The sequence below is a fragment of the Dromiciops gliroides genome, chromosome 4 (assembly GCF_019393635.1).
Source record: "Dromiciops gliroides isolate mDroGli1 chromosome 4, mDroGli1.pri, whole genome shotgun sequence".
In the NCBI taxonomy this organism is placed as follows: domain Eukaryota; kingdom Metazoa; phylum Chordata; class Mammalia; order Microbiotheria; family Microbiotheriidae; genus Dromiciops; species Dromiciops gliroides.
Window position 1 is genome coordinate 402,629,466 of NC_057864.1, and position 19,027 is coordinate 402,648,492.

General features: G+C 40.2%; 1 protein-coding gene across 2 annotated transcripts in view; it reads right to left on the reverse strand.

The window, feature by feature from the left end:
- The window catches only part of PLG (plasminogen), a 73,069-nt gene that overhangs the window by 14,405 nt on the left and 39,637 nt on the right, over positions 1-19,027 (reverse strand). For both annotated transcript variants that reach the window (XM_044002537.1, XM_044002536.1), the window contains exons 8-12: positions 12,349-12,511; positions 10,346-10,482; positions 8,023-8,170; positions 4,976-5,157; positions 804-952 (exon numbers count right to left, since the gene is read on the reverse strand). In XM_044002537.1, coding sequence (XP_043858472.1) covers positions 804-952; positions 4,976-5,157; positions 8,023-8,170; positions 10,346-10,482; positions 12,349-12,511 — 779 coding nt within the window. The remainder of the gene's footprint in view (positions 1-803; positions 953-4,975; positions 5,158-8,022; positions 8,171-10,345; positions 10,483-12,348; positions 12,512-19,027) is intronic.

Sequence of the window (19,027 nt, forward strand, 5' to 3'; positions counted from 1 at the left end):
TTAACACTTATTAGCTGTGTGACCCTGGGCAAGTCACTTAAACCCAATTGCCTCATTTAAAAAAAAATGCATTAAAAAAAAAAAGAAAGAAATGTAGATCTAATTTTGCCCTCCAAGTTCATCCCCTGTCAGGGTATCATGTTTGGTCATGAGTCCTCTAGAATTGTCATTTCCTCATGTTTAAAATAAGAGGGTTGGGGCAGCTAGGTGGTGCAGTGGATAAAGTACCAGCCCTGGAGTCAGGAAGACCTGAGTTCAAATCCGGCCTCAGATACTTAACACTTGCTAGCTATGTGACCCTAGGCAAGTCACTTAACCCCAATTGCCTCACCAGAAAAAAATAAAAGAAAATAATAATAATAATAATAAAGAAAAGAAAATGAGAGGGTTGGGCTAAATACTTTTGAAAGTTCATTCCAGTTATAGACTTAATGATTTTTTTAAATAGGTAGAACTCTTCGAGGTAGGTGTCAGAAAGAAGCAGCAAATCTTGCATTCCCCACAGAAAATTATCCCCGGTAATGCCCATGTATTTGACCTGCCTCTAGTTGCCTCCTTTTCTTTCTGTAGCTCCCAAACAGCATGCCCAGCCTAACCCTAACAACCCCTCTGTTTAGAGGAATTGAGCTGTGGATTAAGCACATGTGTTACAAGAGTTTTCTTTTTCTTTTTCTTCTTTTTCTTTTGTGGGATGAAGATGGGAAAGAGAGAAAATAAATATTCATTAACTTTTTATAGAATTAAAAAAAAAAAAGAAATTTTATGGGGAATAAAAGTTAAACAAATGAGTGGGTGCTGCTTACATTTTCTTCAAGGCCTGCCCTTGGATATGTCTCTGGAGTAAAAGTAGTATGTCTGTGAGGCGTCTGCGCATTCCAGGCCTGGCACAAGGTACCAGAGACAGTGGTTGATCTCTTGCCCCGGTAGTCTTTACCACTCCCAAACATACAGTCTGCATAAGAAAGAAAGAGAACGTGTTGTGATATACTTTCCAACATGATTGACAAGCCCCAGGGGGTTTGGTTTGTGTCAGATGGCAGGCTAAATATTCAGATTCTCCTATAAATTTTGAACAAGAAATAATGCTTCATATGAGTTGTCAAAAGAGTTTTTTGACCTAGTAACTGGAGATAGAATAAGAGTTTACAGAATTTAACAGAATAGTCCTAGTGAGATGGTGTGACATAGTCAAAAGAACAGGAAAGCTTGATTTCAAGCCAGAGGACCATGGAGTAGTACTTTTGTTGAGTCGTTTCAATTGTGCCCAACTCTTTGTGATACTGCTTTATGTTTTCTTGGCAGATATTAGAATGGTTTGCCATACATGAGGAACTGAGGTAAACAGGTGACTTGTCCAGGGTCACACAGCTAGTAAGTGAGGTGCACTTGTTTAATTGGAAGAGAATTCTTGTACATATTTTCAAATCATTAGACAAAACTATTTCAAGAGAAAGTTATGTATTGGGAAAATAATTTTGAATAGAAGATCAGTTGAAGTTGAGAGACTTGAAGTAGCGATACCAAATAGTTGGCTATTGCAGTAATCTAGGCAAGAGGTGAAACGAACCAGAATTGTCTGTGAGAGCCAAGATTCTGTGGAAGCCAATTAAAGCTACCCTTTGCTCCTTCTTTTAGAACTATTAAGGAAGTATTTTAGTTTATCCTAACCTGAAGCCTTTGGGTTAATATGAAAGAGAAATCTTTTTAGTCTTTGACTTTCAATTCCAAATCAATGTCATGCTCCCCTTTCACTAGATCAGCCCAGAAAAAGACTCTTCCCTGAAGTAATATGGACAGTGATTGGACAAAGGCAAGGAATCCTAGAAAGAAGTCTTTTAAATTACTTTCACTAATGGAAACATCTTTGCATTCCCCCTTGACAAGCTGGAAAGGAGAATCCTTAATGGGGGAAGTCAAGGAGGGGTTGAATGACTTCAGGAAAATGATTCTTCAAGGTCTTGCCGAAAGTTTTGACTTCTGTTTGATGAAGCAAACTGTTCACTATAGTTCCCTTGACTCCTATAGCTATGTTTTATCTAGTCATGGATTTTTAAAAATTATTTTGAAAATATCATAAATTGTAGCCAGAAAATGGCTTTGAGTCATGAGAGTGTCTCCCTTTGTCCATCTTTGGTTCTCTCTCTAAGTGAAAACGCTTAGATTAGAATCATCTAATTTGATTAGAAAAATTGATTTTGCATGATTGCACATGTATAACTTATATTGAATTGTTTGAGTTCATAGGGAAGGGTGGGGAAGGAGGAAGAGAATTTGGAACACAAAGTTTTAAAAAAATCAATGTAAAAATTTGATTTTACATGTAACAGAGAAAATTCTAAATAAATAAATTGATTATGATTAGAATAATCAAAATGAATAAAAATTAATCCTAGAAGGCTTGTGCCTAAGATGAGGAGAATAGGCAATTAGAATTTAGGTCTATTGGCTCCCATTCCTGTGCTCTTCTTGTCAAGGTGGTGATGAAGTGGAGAAAACAGCTCTATATGACTGTGGGCAAGTCACTCACCTTACCTGAAACTCAATGTTCCCCTATGCTGAAGAAAGATAATAATAATGACATTACCAAAGTGAGGGTTATGAATTTGGACTGACTTTGGGAGATAGTGGAAAATAGAAGGACCCTGCATGCTATGGGCCATGGAGGCATGAAGAGTCGGACACGACTGTCAAATAAGGGAGATCTTTAAAGCAATACGTGGGTGTATGTGTGTGAATTGTAAGACCATGATTGCTTTGGTAGGGAACTTCCACTGAGGAAGGAGCTTCTATAAATGCAGGGCAGCTGAAGTTCTGCAACTTAAAGAGTGGCCTCTCTGGAGGTCTTCAAGCAAAAGCTAGATGACCAATTGGGCAGTATTATATCAGGGATTCCTTAATGAATGGATTGGACTCCATGGTCCACAATGGAGGTGCTTCCAACTCTTAAATTCTGTGATTCTGTGAGTAGCTACTGATTCTGATCAAATAAACTCTTAATTGAATTGAATTCTGTCTTGCTCTGGGTTCAATTACAAGAACTTATCAAATCCTGAAATATTCACAAATATCTCTTGGTGTGTGATTCAATGTTTTGTTTTTGTGTTTCTTCCAAGGACAAGTGATTTCATAATTACATTGCTAATGTTGTTTGTCCTTCATTCTCAAAAAGGATCATGGCATCAGGATGATGTCATGACTTGCAGTGAATTAGATTTAAGTGAGGGAGGGCTGTGCAAAGTTACTAACCTCACTCTCTCCTTCAGAGCCATCTGGGTCCAGTGGCAAGATATACATCAGGATGACTGGAGATGGCCCCAGATGTTTCAGGCAATCGGGATTAAGTGATTTACCCAGGGTCACATAGCTAGTAAGTGTTCGAGGTGATATTTGAACTCAGATCCTCTCAACTTCAGGGCCAGTGCTCTATCCATTGTGCCACCTAGCTCCCCCACATTGCTAATAAGGGCTCTTTCAAGTAGCATTGATATTTTAACTCAGCAATATTCACTCAATGGTTTGAATGATTCTTTTTTTTTTTTTAAGTGAGGCAATTGGGATTAAGTGACTTGCCCAGGGTCACAAAGCTAGTAAGTGTTAAGTGTCTGAGGCCGGATTTGAACTCAGGTACTCCTGACTCCAGGGCCGGTGCTCTATCCACTGCGCCACCTAGCTGCCCCTGAATGGTTCTTAAGATTCTAAATACCTTCCCCAAATTCTACTAGCCCCCTTCCCAACCACCACTCCATAGGGCACCAATTTGAGTGCCATAGGGCACTCAAAAAGGGTGTCTTCTGCATATGAATCCAGAGAATATAATAACAACAATAATAATTTCCACTTACATTGCTTTACAGTTTACAAAACAGTGTAACTCAGAGGTTAAGTGACTGTTTGAGGGTTACTAGACTAGTAAATGGCAGTGACAGAAATTGAACTCAGTTTGTGGTTTCAATTCCAGCACTCTTTTCCATGTATTCCACTATCTCTCTCACACAAAACCATAGGATCATGCAGTTTTAGAATTGGAAGGAACATTAGAGATCATAGATTTAGAACGGGAAGGAACTTGAGAGAACCTCTAAAAGGAGCAGCTAGGTGACACAGTGGACAGAGTTTTGGCCCTGGAGTCAGGAAGACCTGAATTCAAATGTGGCCTTGGATACCTACTAGCTGTGTGACCCTGGGGCAAGTCATTTAACCCTGTTTGCCTCAGTTCCCTCAACTGTAAAATTGGGACAGAAATAGCACCTACCTCCCAGGGTTGTTGTGAGGATCAAATGAGATAATAATTGTAAAGCAATTAGCATGGTCCCTGCCATATAGTAAGTGCTACATGAATGTTAGCTATTTCTTATTGATTATTACTAAATCTAGTCCAACCCTCTCACTTTACAGGTGCCAATATTAAGACTCTAAAAGGGGACATGATTTGCCCATGGTCATTTGATGATAAGTATCAGCTGCAATTCCAAATTGAGGTCCCCTTTCTCCAAAGCCAATGCTTTATCCATTGTAATACTTGTAAATATATGTGTATATATAAATTTATGTATCCATAAATACATGTGAAGACAGAAGAATTGGGTTTTAGTAGGCATAATTTCTAATTTCCTTCTGTTTTTTGAGTCAGCACCTACTTCATCCTATTTAGAGCCATAACTATTGCCCATGACACATGGTGTTGCTGTATGGCCATTTGATTTGCGGTTGGAGAGGAGAATGGATACATAATGAAGGTAAAATCTAGTATATGTTCTGGCTTACCACCATTAAAACTATCAACCTTTCCCCCTTCCCATGTTAAGTGCCAAAGTCCCACCCCATTTCCCACCTCTGATCTATCTATCAATCTATCTATCTGAATAGCTTAGGCTCATACATCTCCCCGTTCTTGGCTTCTCTACCTATAATGATTTGTCTCTCTTTCCCCTTCCCTGTGTCAAAGCATACAGGCTTCTAAAGGATGTTTGGTTACCTTTTTCTATGGGGGAAGTTGTATCTACATTAGGAACACTTGGAGGGGAGTTTGGGAGATTCACTCCTGTTCCTGAACATTTCTCCAGATTGCAGAATTCCCATCTGACACTGGGATCCATGGTGTAACACCAAGGACTTTTATCTCCATCTGGATTTCTGCAGTAGTTCTGTTTCAGATCACTGTAAGAGCAAAAGCAGTTTTTGTTAATAATAATTTGAGCTTTAATAAATGGTAAAATTATATGTATACCAAAGATTTGTTTTAAAATAAATTTATGATTTAAAAAATCATAATAATGAGAGAAAAGAGACACAGATTCAGTTAGAATTTTCCTGGAAGGGGTACTTATTTATAAATTATGAATTCTTTATATCAAAGATACAAAGACAGCATTGTGACCTAGCAGAAAGTACTTGATGGCTGACAGGATTTTCTTTTTGTCTTTGTATCTCTAGCACTCAGTGTAAATGCATGGTAGTAGTGTTTAGTAAATACATTTTAATTTGATTTAGTCATAGTGGCTTGGGATAACATTTCTGATTTTCCAAGATTCCAAAGCCAACCTTCTTCCAAGGTATCCAGCCATCTCTATGCAAGAGGTATATTTTTAAGTTCTATATTCATAAGATGGAGAGTGCTTGCAGACCTCTCCACAAAAACCATAAATCTATGAACCCTCATAGCATTTCTTACTGAGGTAATTTTAATAAAACATGATGTGACTCATGATCTATGACTCACAGCCTGTAAGTCAAGCCCTACATCAGGGTGTAGAAGTGACCCTGGGTTCTTGAGGCCTACACCAGAAGTCCACAAGTTCTGTCATGCCCTACCAACATAGAAAGGTTTCATGGCCACACGTGGTGACAGAATCCTAGATAAGTTCAGAGAGGCTCATTAGCAGGTAAGCCACAAAGAGATGAACCAGCCAGGTGATACATCAGGTAGAGTGTTAGACTTGGAGTCAGGAAGTCCTAATCCAAAGCTTGCATCAGATACTTAATCTCATGACTCTGGACAAGTCACCTAAACTCCCAGTCTCAGATTCCTCATATGTAAAACAAGAATAACAATGAACGCCTACCTCCCAGGGTTGTGGTAAAGATCAAACGAGCTAAGATCTATAAAGTGCTTTGCAAACCTTAAAGCTTTGTAAATGTTATCATTATTGTTGTTGTTATTGTTTCATCCCATCAACTCCCAATGACCCATCCACCAAGTCATAAAGGCATTGTAAGCTGTGTGAGTGGAGGGAGCCCCCAGGAAGACAGAATCATGCATCTCTGAAATATGACTTGACTCATACATTCTGACTCATGGTCTGCCACTGCTGAATAAAGCTTGTGCTGTGAAGTAATCACCTACAGTGGCAGCAGATACTACACGTCAACAAAAACTAGCCTATGTTAACAACCTGTGTTTCTGTTAGTCTTCTACCCTGTGTGACTTCCGGAGTGTTTATCTGGTGAGTATTTGCGTGTGTGCACGTGTGAGTGTGTGTGTGTGTGTGTGTGTGTGTGTGTGTGTGTGTATTGTAGGTAGGGAGAGAGAAGGGACCAGATAGCCGTGATGAATTTGCTGCAGCAGAACAGCCTTTGACCTGCAGGTGCTAGCCTCCTTCTATGCTAGGGAATAAGCTATTGGATCATGCTACAGCAGGAGACCTTTCAAAGGCCTCCATCTCTTAGGCTTCACATCACTTTTCAAGGTCCTCATGTCCCTGGTGCATCATGACTATTTCTCCTCTCTAGTTGCCTGTCTTTGACCCATTGCCTCATCTTGCCCTCCTGCTTATGTGTCTTCCTTGGTGTCTGACTGCCTGCTCACCTGGGCTCTCCCTAGGTCAGGTTCATTGCCTGATCTCCACAAATTGGTACTCTGTGCCCAGGGCCCAGAACATGACGATGTGTATAATGCAAATTCACATTCTCAGAATGGCAGGATCGTAATGGATCCTGGAGGTCATCCAACCCAACCTGTACCTGAAGAATAGTCTTTGGAACATCCAGCTCAATTATGGAAATATGTTTAACAGGATTTTACATCTATAACCTATACATCTATATCTATAGATAGATACATAGATATAACCTATATCTCTTGGGGAGAGGGGAGGGAAATGAGGGAGAAAAATTTGGAAGTCAAAATCTTACAAAAATTGAATGTTGAAAACTATCTTTACATGTAAGTGGAAAATAAAATAGTACAAAGAACATCCAAGTCGAGCGGTCATCCATTCTCTATTTGAAGGCTTACAGTAAAAAAAAAAAAGTCGACTCCCTCCTAAGGTATTCCATTATACTTTAGGAATAAGTGTTTCCTTACACCAAGCTGAAATCTGCCCCCTTGCTAACCTTTGCCCATCGCATCTAGTTCTACCCTTTTGTGCTAATTAAAGCTGGTTTGTATAAGAGCCCTTCAGATACTTGGATTCAGCGATCGTGATGCCCCCAAAGCCTTGTCTTCTCTAGGCTGAACATTCCTAGTTCCTTCTTCCAGTTCTTATATAGCAAACTACACAGTTCTGTCACCATGGCAATGACCCTTCTTTGATGCACTCTATCTTGTCAATGCACTTACTAAGATGTGTAAAACATTCACAGGTCTTGGGACTTAGAATTACCTGTGGCTTTGACACCTTTCACTATGTTAACTCTTTTGTTGAGGCAGCCAAGCTACCTCATGAGAAGATTCCATTTGTTATTAGATGATACAGTCACCATACACAATGGGGTTATTCTAAAGTCTTTGCCATTGAATTGGAATCCTCCCAAAGATCCATGTTCAATGCCCCTCTGAGTTTTCCTTAAAATTTCACTTCCACTCCACTTCAAAACTGGAGATACCAAGCTTTTTAAAGCTCTTGTCTCTCCTACACTCAGTATCAGGAACGTTGTGGTATTCACTAAGGGCAGAATTTAGTGGAGAGCCTACTAAAGTACAGTTCTTCTGGTGACCATCTAAGCATCCTGTTTCCCTTATGGGCTGTCCTAACAGATACACTGGGCCTAATCTTTGGTTGGTGAATGATGATGTGAACGTACTCCGAGGGGAAATTGTCTGGGGTCTTCTCATGCCGGTGTGGTGTCATAGAAGACCAGGCCTGGCACTTCTTTCCTGAGATGGTGGTGGATGATGTCCCACGATAACTTTGTCCATTGCCCTCATAGCATTCCTGGATCTCAGAGGGCACTGCAGTAGAAATAAAAGAAATCAAACAAAAAACAGGTTGTTTCATAGACATCTAATGTATCAGAAAATCTGGTGACTCAAGTTGTAACAGGAATAACCAACACTCTAATTGGGATCCTTGGCCTGGTGAATTCAACAAGCTCTTACCATCTTCCAGTGTTGCCCACTTGAGACTGTGCCTTCTTCCTTCTAACCTTTGCCTTTGGCCTAACTCCCAGCCACCTGCTTCAATTTAAGTCCATCCATAACTCAACAAATATTTAATAAGCACTTACTGTGTGTAGAACAATGTGTGAGGCACTGGGGGAGGAAGCAAAGTTTAACTAAGACTTTCCCCTCACAAACTAGTGATCACGATTATCTTGGAAGAACCTGACTTCCTGTATTCTCATCCTTATCCAATTCAGCCCTTACCTTCCTTCCTGAGGCCTATTCTTCCCTTTACTAGCTCATTCTACCCTTGATTAGCCTCTTATACAATGCCCTTTGGGAGTGGGGGAACCATTCTATTGTAAACAAACTCCCCTACATCCTTCTTCTTTAACTTAAAACACTCTCTCTGCCTCTTCAAAGTAACTGAAACTTGACTTCTGTCAATGGATCTTACATTCCTAGCAATGCTTTTTAAAAAAGACCATTTCTCCTCCTACTCCCCTTGATTCCAAGGGCAGGGAAAAGGGGCAGGTATCCTGCTTTCTCTCAATTGCCATTTACCCATAGTCCTTTCATTATTATCACTCAACAGTCTCTCCCAAATTCCTTACCCTCTCTTCCCACCATCCACATTGCTTTTATCTACCAAACTCCTGAACCCTGGACCACCTCCTTCAGCAACCTTGGCACCTAGATCACAGTCTTCCTCTTCACTCTGTCCCCTGACATCACCCCCATGGGCTGACATATCCATATGAATCACCTTCCTTCCCTACATCCTGGCAAAAATCCTTCAACATCCTCAACTCCAGTGATGTAACCCACACACTGCTGTGGCTACCTTTGGGGGCTCATTACCACTACTTCCACAGTAATAGCCCAGTTGAGATTATGTAATCTAAATTTGTAGTGGACCAAATCAGCATGGTTTTGTGACTTCTCCAGCTCTGTCTAGCAACATGAGAATAGGGGCAAAGGTAATGCATGTGGGAGCAATATAAGGTTAGAGATCAGCAGGGCACAGTCAGTAATAGGCTAAGTGGGCAAAGGACTTGATAATAGAGGGTAGTGTAGAGTTGAGCTGGTTCACAGGGGTGAAGATGGGGAAGGAAAGAGAGTGTAGCTAGTGCAGTGGTGATGGCCTGGGAAAGAACTGAGAGTGGAAGGTTTGGAGACCACATTGAGAATAAAGTACAGGGTTGATCAGAAGGAAAGAAGGAATAATAAAAGATGATGATCAGATACTTGGATTTCAGAGTTCATGATCATGTGGGTGATGACAAGATCAAGGGTATGACCATCTCAATGTGTACATGAAGTAGGGTGGAGGAGTAGGTAATAGGAAATGAGTAAGTTGAGGAACTGGGAAGGTAGGGTATTTGAGGGAACACCAATATGTATGTCCAAGTCCCCTAATGTGAGAATGGGAGTTGAGAAAGAGAAAAAGCATCTGCTTTTTTCACAACAACCCATTTCACAGATTAGGAGACTGACACTCAAGTAGTCTAAGTGATTTGCCTATGATCATATATACCTTGTAAGAACCAGAGATGAGTCAGCTCTCCTGACTCCAAATACCATATTCTTTCCACTACCCTATACACATTTCTGCCATACTGAATGAATAAATGGGATTTTCTATGCAACTTATAGGGTTCCCCACCACCAACACCACCACACACATAGCTCTGCAAATTGTTGTTGTTTGTCCTTCATTCTCCAAGAGGACCATGCCATCAGGGTAATGTCATGACTTGCAGTGAATTGGATTTAAGTGGGAGAGAGATGTCCAAGGTCACCAAACTCACTCCCTCCTCCAGAGCCATCTGGGTCCAGTGGCAAGATATACATGAGGACAACTGGAGATGGCCATAGAGCACTGAAAATATAATTCTTAGCCAAATAATCAATTCCCTGATAACTGGAATTAGAATAAGTACAAAGACCTGTAAAGCAGAAGTAGGAGAGTACTGGAGGTGGCAGTCACATGAGCCCTTTGGCCTCATCACTCATGCCCCTTACCTACTGTTTCTGTCTGTGGAGGGGAGGTGCCACAGGATGGTATGGCACAGTATTCCCACCTCTGCTCACTGCTGGTGGTATAGCACCAGGGTGCTGACTCCCCATCAGGATTACGGCAGTAGTTTTCATCCAAACCTCTGGAAAGAATTTGTTGAGAGTTAATCAAATTGGCTTCAGTAGAAGTGAGGAAATATTTTGCCATTACAATGAACAGACTGATTTTGATACATGACACTGGAAGCATGTGCCCACCCTGATACAAGTCAACTCAGGAATCATGTACCAGATGCCTCCTGTGTGATTGGCACTGGAAATATATGGGTGAACACAACATAGGCTCTGTCCTTAAGGTGTTAATGCTCTTCTGGAGGAAGGAATGTGCATATAGCAAAGGCAAAGGGTTTAGAGCACTAACAGAAGGAATCAGAACAGGGCTCTTCTGGTGGCGTCACTGGAGCTGAGCCTTGAAGGGAGCTGGAGATTCCTACTGGTGGAAATGAAGATAGAAGGCATTCCAGGCTTAAGAGACAACCTATGCAAAAGCATAGAGGTGGGAGAGTAACCGGTCTATATAGGACAGCTCTCTCACACTTAAATCCAATTCACTGCAAGGCATGACATTACCCTGATGGAATGGTCCTCTTGGAGAATGAAGGACAAACAACAACAATATAGGTGGAGCATGGAGATTGAAGGGGAAGTAATTTGTAATCAGTCTTGAAAGGTAAGTTGGAGACAGTGAAGGACTTGAAATGTCAAACACAGGAGTGTGTATTTTGCCTTATGAGTCAATAGACAGCTACTGAAGCTTCTTGGGTAAAGGAGTGAAACTTCAGACACACAGGGTTGAACAAATGCCAGAGGTATAGCTTAAGTGGAATGGGCTCACATAAAATTGCAGCTTCTTCTTTGGGTGTGAGGATGAAAAAGGCATCTGGACTTGAGGGGAATTATTCAACATAAGTCTTTTGAGGGTTGTTATTTACACTAAAGAATCAGTCAGCACTAAAACCACTACTTCCTAGTCTTATTACTATAGCTACCGATACTATTATCTATTTCTACCACCTACTACTCCTACTCCTACTCCCATTACTACTATTACCTACTAATACTACCACCTATATTACTACTACTATTACCAGTACTAACACTATTACCTCCTCCTCCTCCCACTACAATTATCTATTCCTACTACCTACTACAACTACAACTACTAACACTATCACCACCTACTACTACCTACTAATACCACCCACCACCTACTATTACTACTACCTGCTACTACCACCCATGATTACTACTACTATTACCAATACTATCACTATTACCTACTCCTACTCCTACTCCCACCACTATGATTATCTATTCCTCCCACCTATTACAACTACTAATACTATCACCACCTATTACTATATCCCACCTATCTACTATTCCTACCACTATCTACTACTACTACTACCAGTACTGACTACTTCTATTATTACCTCACTAACACTACCACTACTGCTACTGCTGCTGCTGCTGCTGCTACTACTACTACTATCAGTAATAATTGTAATTATAACTGACGCACTTTTTGTCAAGGCACTGCAATTATTCACTGTTATAATGGAATTCTCTATGAGAAAATTCCCCATGCCAATGAAATAAGCAAATACTCTATAACTTATAGTCTCTTTAGAGAGTTGCCTGAGTCACTGAGAAAATAATTGACTTGTCCTTAGTCACACAGTCAAGCCATGTCAGGGTCAAGATCGGGCCACAAACCTGTGATGTCAAAAGAAAAATTAATGAAATAAGGGGCAGCTAGGTGGCACAGTGGATAGAGCACTGGCCCTGGATTCGGGAGGACCTGAGTTCAAATCCAGCCTCAGACACTTAACACTTACTAGCTGTGTGACCCTGAGCAAGTCACTTAACCCCAATTGCCTCACACCCCCCCCAAAAAAATTAATGAAATTGCATTCTCCTATATTACAGGCCATCAACTGGGGACTTACTTGCAGGGAAAGTTTTGTGGGGTCCGGTTATGCTTATGAGGAGTCTGTGTGTTCCAGTGTTGACAAGTAAATCCAGACTTAGTGACCGCAATTTTGCCTCTGTAGTTTTCACCTCGTCCCTTTAAGCATTGAAACATTGGACCAGGAGATGGTGGTGGTGTAGCTTAAAGAGGAAAAAAAATTCTGTTGCTTTTTTTGAAAACAAAGACAAATATTAGAAAAGAAAAACCAGCCTATGTTCCTCATTTGGCTCTGCTTCCCATGAGACTTGGCATTTGGATGTTGTTTTTCCATTTTTCACAAGGCCATAAGCTTGATGAGACTTGCATTTCTCTCACCTGTGTTTTCTCTGAGATGGTTGAAGAGGCACCTTTTCTGGATGCTCTCCACCCCCTTGTATGTGCCTATTTTAGTCTAGGAACACCAAGGCAAAAACCAGGGTTAAGTGACTTACCCAGGGTCACACAGCTAGTAAGTGCCAGAGGTTAGATTTGAACTCAGATCCTCCTGACTCCAGGCCAGGAGCTCTATCCACTGCTTCACCTGTTCTCTGCATAAAGATAATCAAAGTTCTATAAGACTTCAATCTCTCTTCTTGTGAATATTACCCTTCTATTATTGCAGCATAATACGAAGGTGGCAGAGGTCATAAAGAGCTGGCCTTGGAAACATGGTGGCTATGTGACCCTGTACCGGTTGCTTAATCTCTTTAGAACCTCAGTTTCCTCATCTGTAAAATGAGGAGGTTGGACTGGATGACTTCTGAGGTCCCAACTAGCTCTAAATTTATGATCCTATGTATCTTTTGTCTTTCTGAATAGAATATAAGATCCTTCAGGGTAGAGATTATTTAATTTTTGTATTTGTATTCCCAAGCAATTAAACAACCAATAAGCATTTATTAAGTGCCTACTATATTCCAGGCACTCTGCTAAGCACCCAGGATACAAAAAGAGGCAAAATGCAGTCCTTGCTCTCAAGCATAATGCCTGGCACATAGTAGGCATTTAAGTGCTTGTGGACTTATTGGTATGAGGTTCCCAGGAGTTCATAGATATTAATGCATATAGTATGGGTGGTTTAAAAAAAGTATTGTTAAAATTTTAACATGAGGAAGTAAAGACAATCTCAATAGTTTTCCCAATGGTTGAAAGAGACTAATAATAGCTGAGATCTATATTGTAAGTTAAGGCTGGCAAAATATTTGGCATAGATGACCTCATTTGACTCTTGTGAGGTGGATCTTATGAGGTAGGGAAAGTTGTTCATGTTATTTTCTCTTCATTTTACAACTGAGGAAACTGAATTTCAACAAGTTAACTAAGTGGCTAGCTAGGTGGTGCAGAGGAGAGAGGCCAGGATCTGAAATCAGAAAGACCTGTGTTCAAATCCTGTCTCATATACTTACTAATCTGTGTGACCCTTAAGTCACTTAACTGCTGTCTGCTCCAGTTTCCTCATCAGTAAATGGGGATAATAATAGCATCTACCTCCCAGAATTGTTGTAAGGATCAAATGATCAATATTTATAAAATGTTTTGCAAACCTTCCACTGTCACAGAAATGCTCTCTGTAATGGCACTATTCAGTATTGGAAAAAGAACATAGGAGCTTAGGTTTAGCAATGGAAGGGACCTCAGAACTCCTTTTATTCTGTCCCTTCATTTTTCAGACACTGAAGATTGTGTTCATTGCAGTTGGCATTTCTCACTCCACATCCGTTATTCTTTTCAATATACCACACCCAGTTCAAAAGAAACAAATATGCTAGAAGGAGTGATATAATCATACTATAAGCCAGGAAGGTATGACTTTACATAAAAATCAATGAACCCTGAAGGGTTTAAGCAAGGTAAAGAGCCTTTGGATGAAAAGAGAGGGAGAAGAGACAGGAAGAAGAAGAGGGGGTGTGGACAGAGGGAGAGAAAGAAGCAAAAAGAGAAAAGGGGAGTGACACTAGGAAAGGGAGAGAGGGGAAGAGAGATAAAGAAAGTGAGAGAGAAGGAAAAGGAAAGAGGGAGGAAAGAGAGAAGGAAAGGGAGAGAGAAGTGAGAGAAGGAAAAGGAGATTGAAGAAGAGGAGAGGAGGACAGAGGAAGAGAGAAAAGGAAAGGGAGGGAGAGGGAGAAAAAAAGAAAGGGAAAGAGAGGGGAAAAAGAGAAGAAAAGAGGGAGGAAGAAGCAGAGGGAGAGGGAAAGAAGGAGGGAAAGAGAAGGAAAAGGAGTGAGAGAGGAGGGAAAGGGAGGGAGAGGAATGAAGGGAAACAGAGGGAGGAAAGAGGGGAAGAAAAAGGGGAGAGAGCCCAACAACCTAGACAGGAAGATGGAGCATCTGGATGATGTTTGCCCAATACAGCAGTGACAGTGAGCTTCAACTATACAGTTTCAATCCTTAAAATCAGACCATCTAATAAAGTTTTGTCTTGTGTTACTGACAATATGCCTTTCTGAACTTTTGTTTCCTCATTTGTAAAATGAAAGGTTTTGATGAATTCTGACATTCTATGATTTTTTTAATGAGAACTTTAGGAGAAAGTGATCATGACACTGTAGAATTCTGAATTATTAAGAGGGCAAATGTTGGGCAGAGTCACATATGTACCCCATGCTTTAGGAGAACAGCCCTCAGTCTTCAGAGAATCGATAGGCATGGTCCTGTAGCAAGATATTCTCTTAAAGGGAGGGTAACCCAAGGGGCTTGGAAGGCATGTCTCAAAAACAAAATTTTGACAATATATTTTCAAATAATTCCAGTGAAAAGACAAAGAAAAAGTACCTAATAGACCCTTATGGCTACCCCAATAGCTCTTACAGAGGATGTGTAGAGATGATGGAAGGAGAGGTGCATATGCAAAAGTGTAATGAACCTGTCAGATACTGTGAGATACTGTCCTAAGGCTAACGACCCCAAATGAGCTGAGATTTGAATCAATCAACAGACACTTTTAAATCACCTTTTTTTGTTGTTGCTGTTCCATTGTGTCTGACTCCTTGTGACCCCATTTGGGGTTTTCTTGGCAAAGATACTGGAGTGGTTTGCCATTTTCTTCTCCAGCTCATTTGACAAGTGAGGAAACTGAGGAAAACAGAGTTAAGTGACTACCCCAGGGTTTACACAGTTATTAAATGTCTGAGACCAGATTTGAACTCAGTAAGATGAGTCTTACTGAATTCGGGTCTGGCTCTCTCTCTATCCACTGCACCACCTAGCTGCCCCTATATTAAGCACCTACTATATGCTAAATACTTTGTTCAAGTGCAGAAAAGAAACCATCCCTACCCCTAAATACTTATATTCTATCTAATGGGATAACATGTACATATATAAAGATATACAAAATGTATACATAGTTATATCAAGGTACCCACAGCTAAGGAATCTGGGAAAGCTTCATATAAACGTGGCACTTAAACTAAGCTTTGAAGATAACTATTAAGTATTCTAAAAGACAGAGGTGAGGAGCGAGTACTCTCCCAGCACTGAGGACAGTCTGTTCAAAGGTAGGGAGAGAGGAGGCGGAATGTATTGTGTGAAGTGTAGCCAGTTTGGCTGGATAGGAGAGTGCATTAAGGGAGAAATTTAAATTTTAAAAAATTCCAAAGTGAACAAATAGAGTTAGGGAGGGGTTGTTGTTGTTTCCTTTTGTATTTTCAAAATAAAAAAAAGGCAGAACAAGAAAGGCATAGGCCCACTTCTTTGGGGTTGTTAATGAAACGTTAACAGACAACAGAAATAAAGCCAAATGAGTCACCTCATACTGCTTTCATCTTCTCTGTCAAGGAGAATGATTTTCAAACTAGAAAGGGTAGAGCAAATATGGTTAAGAGAGAAATAAATAGATCAGGAGATTAAAAGAGAGCACACCTGATCCAAAAGAATTACATCAGAAGATACTGGAATTAACTGGTAGATGTGATCACAAAAATGCTTTCTGGAATCCCTTTAGAGAAGAGAAGTGGCGGTTGACTCAGGAAGAGAATATATCACCCCAATGTTTAAACAGGGGAGCTAGGTTCTAGAAACCAGACCCATGAACTTGATGTCAATCCCTAGTGAAATTCTAGAATCAGTCATTAAATCGTTTGCGTGTTCTTTGAAAGGAAAGAAATAATCTTTATTGTTACTAACCAGAGAAAGGGGGCAGCCAGTTGGCACAGTGGATAGAGTACTGGGCTTGGAACCAGAAAGACTCAACCTTCATGAATTTAAATCCAGTCTCAGACACTTGATAACTATGTAACCATGGACAAGTCACTTCACACTTTTTGCCCCAGTTTCCTCATCTGTCAAATGATCTGGAGAAGGAAATGACTAACTATTTCAGTATCTTTGCCAAGAAAATCCCAAATAGGGTCACAAAAAGGTGAACATGACTGAAAAAAGACTGAACTGAATTGACCCCCATAATTGTCTCCTATGCTCTAGTTAAACCTCATCTGAATTAATGAATTCAGTACCAGGTACCACTCTTTATAAAGGACATAAACAAGCATATCTGGAAGACAATGAGAAGGTGAGGGTATTTAAAATTGTATCTTAAGAGGAGGTAAAAAAGAAAACTGGGAATGTTATAAAGAAATGCCAACTACAAAACTATGAATAGTTTCTGCGAGTGAACCCCAAAGACCTTTACTCCAAAGCATTTATCTCTTTGATCTCTTGCTACACAAATCTTGAACCTCTTCCCTGAATATTTCCCTTACATCTCTAAGCCAGGTGTTGGAAAAAGTTCTTCCTTTATTCAAGACAAGTCTTGTGAAGGAATTAAAAGGAAGAAATAAAATGAAATGAAGCCACGTAGATGTGAAGAGATATAGAACTGTGGAGTTACAACACTTTAGCAATATTCTTCATGGGGCAACTATGTAGCACAGTGTACAGTGCCAGGCCTGTAGTCAGGAAGACTACATCTTCCTTAGTTCTTCCTGAGTTCATCCTCCTGAATTCAAATCTGACCTCAGATACTTAGAAGCTGTGTGACCCTGAGCAAGTCACTTCGCCCTGTTTGCCTTGGTTTCCTCATCTGTAAAATGAGCTGGAGAAGGAAATGGCAAATCATTCTAGTATCTCTGCCAAGAAAACCCCAAATGGGGTCACAAAGAGTCAGACGCAACTGAAAACAACTGAATACAATATTCTTTACTTTATCCTCATCTAACTCTTTCATTCGAATCTTATGTCTCAGCCTTGCATTTTACTCCTAAATATAGATGAGGCTGGCTGTTGGTAGGAAAAGATTGGCTCCATCATCTCTAACTAGAAGCTGATAGAAAAGGGCACAGGATTGTTTATGATGAAATTACCAAAGGGATATATAAAAAAGATTTGGAACCATGTCACAACATTCTTTTCTATTCCCACAAATCAATCTCATCCCAACTCCCAAATATTCCATTTGCTTTTCAAAATTCTGTAGCAGCAGTAAGTTGTGCCCTTTTCTATCAGTTGCCTCCTCTCAAGTGAGGATCCTGATCTAGCCTAAGACCAGTCAGTCCATTAGAGGACTCTGGAGATGGGCTTTCTTGTGGTTTTCTCAGCTTTCAGAGTAGGCCAGCCTCCATTCAGCTCATGACATCAGTCACATCCACTGCCAAATTCTGCCCTCTAGCCTGAGGACTATTTCCAGTATACAAAAGCCCTCAGTCAATTTTCAGAGTTTCATCACAGCTGCTTAACACAGAGAAGAGGAGACTTAAGGGAAACAGGATACTTGTCTTTGAATGGCTGAAAAGTTGTCACTGAGGAAAGAATTCAATTTATTTTTGTGTAGTTTGGGGCAGAACTAAGTCCAGTGGATCAAAGGTACAAAGGGGTAGATTTCAGTTCAATATAAGGAAGTACTATCTAATAATTAGTAACTGAAATAGTTGTCAGGTTGAAATATATAGTTATCAAATTTAAAATGAGCTGACTTGTAAAGAAGTAAATTCCCCATTGCTAGAAGTATTCAAGAGAAGGGCAGATTACAGATACAGGGAATGATGACCTAAGATCTCTTCACTTTAAGACATTATTTATCTAAAGATAGAGCAGCTAGGTGGTGCAATGGATAGAGTGCTGGGCCTAGAGTCAGTATGATCTAAGTTAAAATCTGACCTCAGACACCTACTAGCTGTGTGACCTGGGCAAGTAACTTAACCTTGTTTGCCTCCTTTTCCTCTTCTGTCAAATGAGCTGGAGGAGGAAATGGCAAATAGTTCAGTATCTTTGCCAAGAAAACCCTAAATGGTGTAACAAAGGGTTGGACACAACTGAAACAACTTAACAATGAAAATCTAGAGATAACCTCTTTGTTTTAGAAGCAATAGATTTTATATATCAAAATATTCACAGCAATACTTTTTATGGTAGCAGAAAATTGGAAACAGTGTGTATAAATTGGGGGATGACTGGACCAACTGTGTTAAGTGAATATAGCGGAATATGATTGGAATATAAGAATATGAACATAAAGAATTAAGAGAAACATTAAAAGACTTATCTGAACTGATGCAGAGCAAACTAAGCAGATCTTGGGAAAGAATGACTATAAAAATGCATACAAAAGAAAACAAAACAAATCCCAATGGACATAATAGCCACAGATCTCAGCCACCAAGTGAAGATGAGGAACTGTTTCCCTTCTATTCTTTGAGAGTTGGTAGAATATGGTTATGAAATACGGGCATGGTCATTGTATT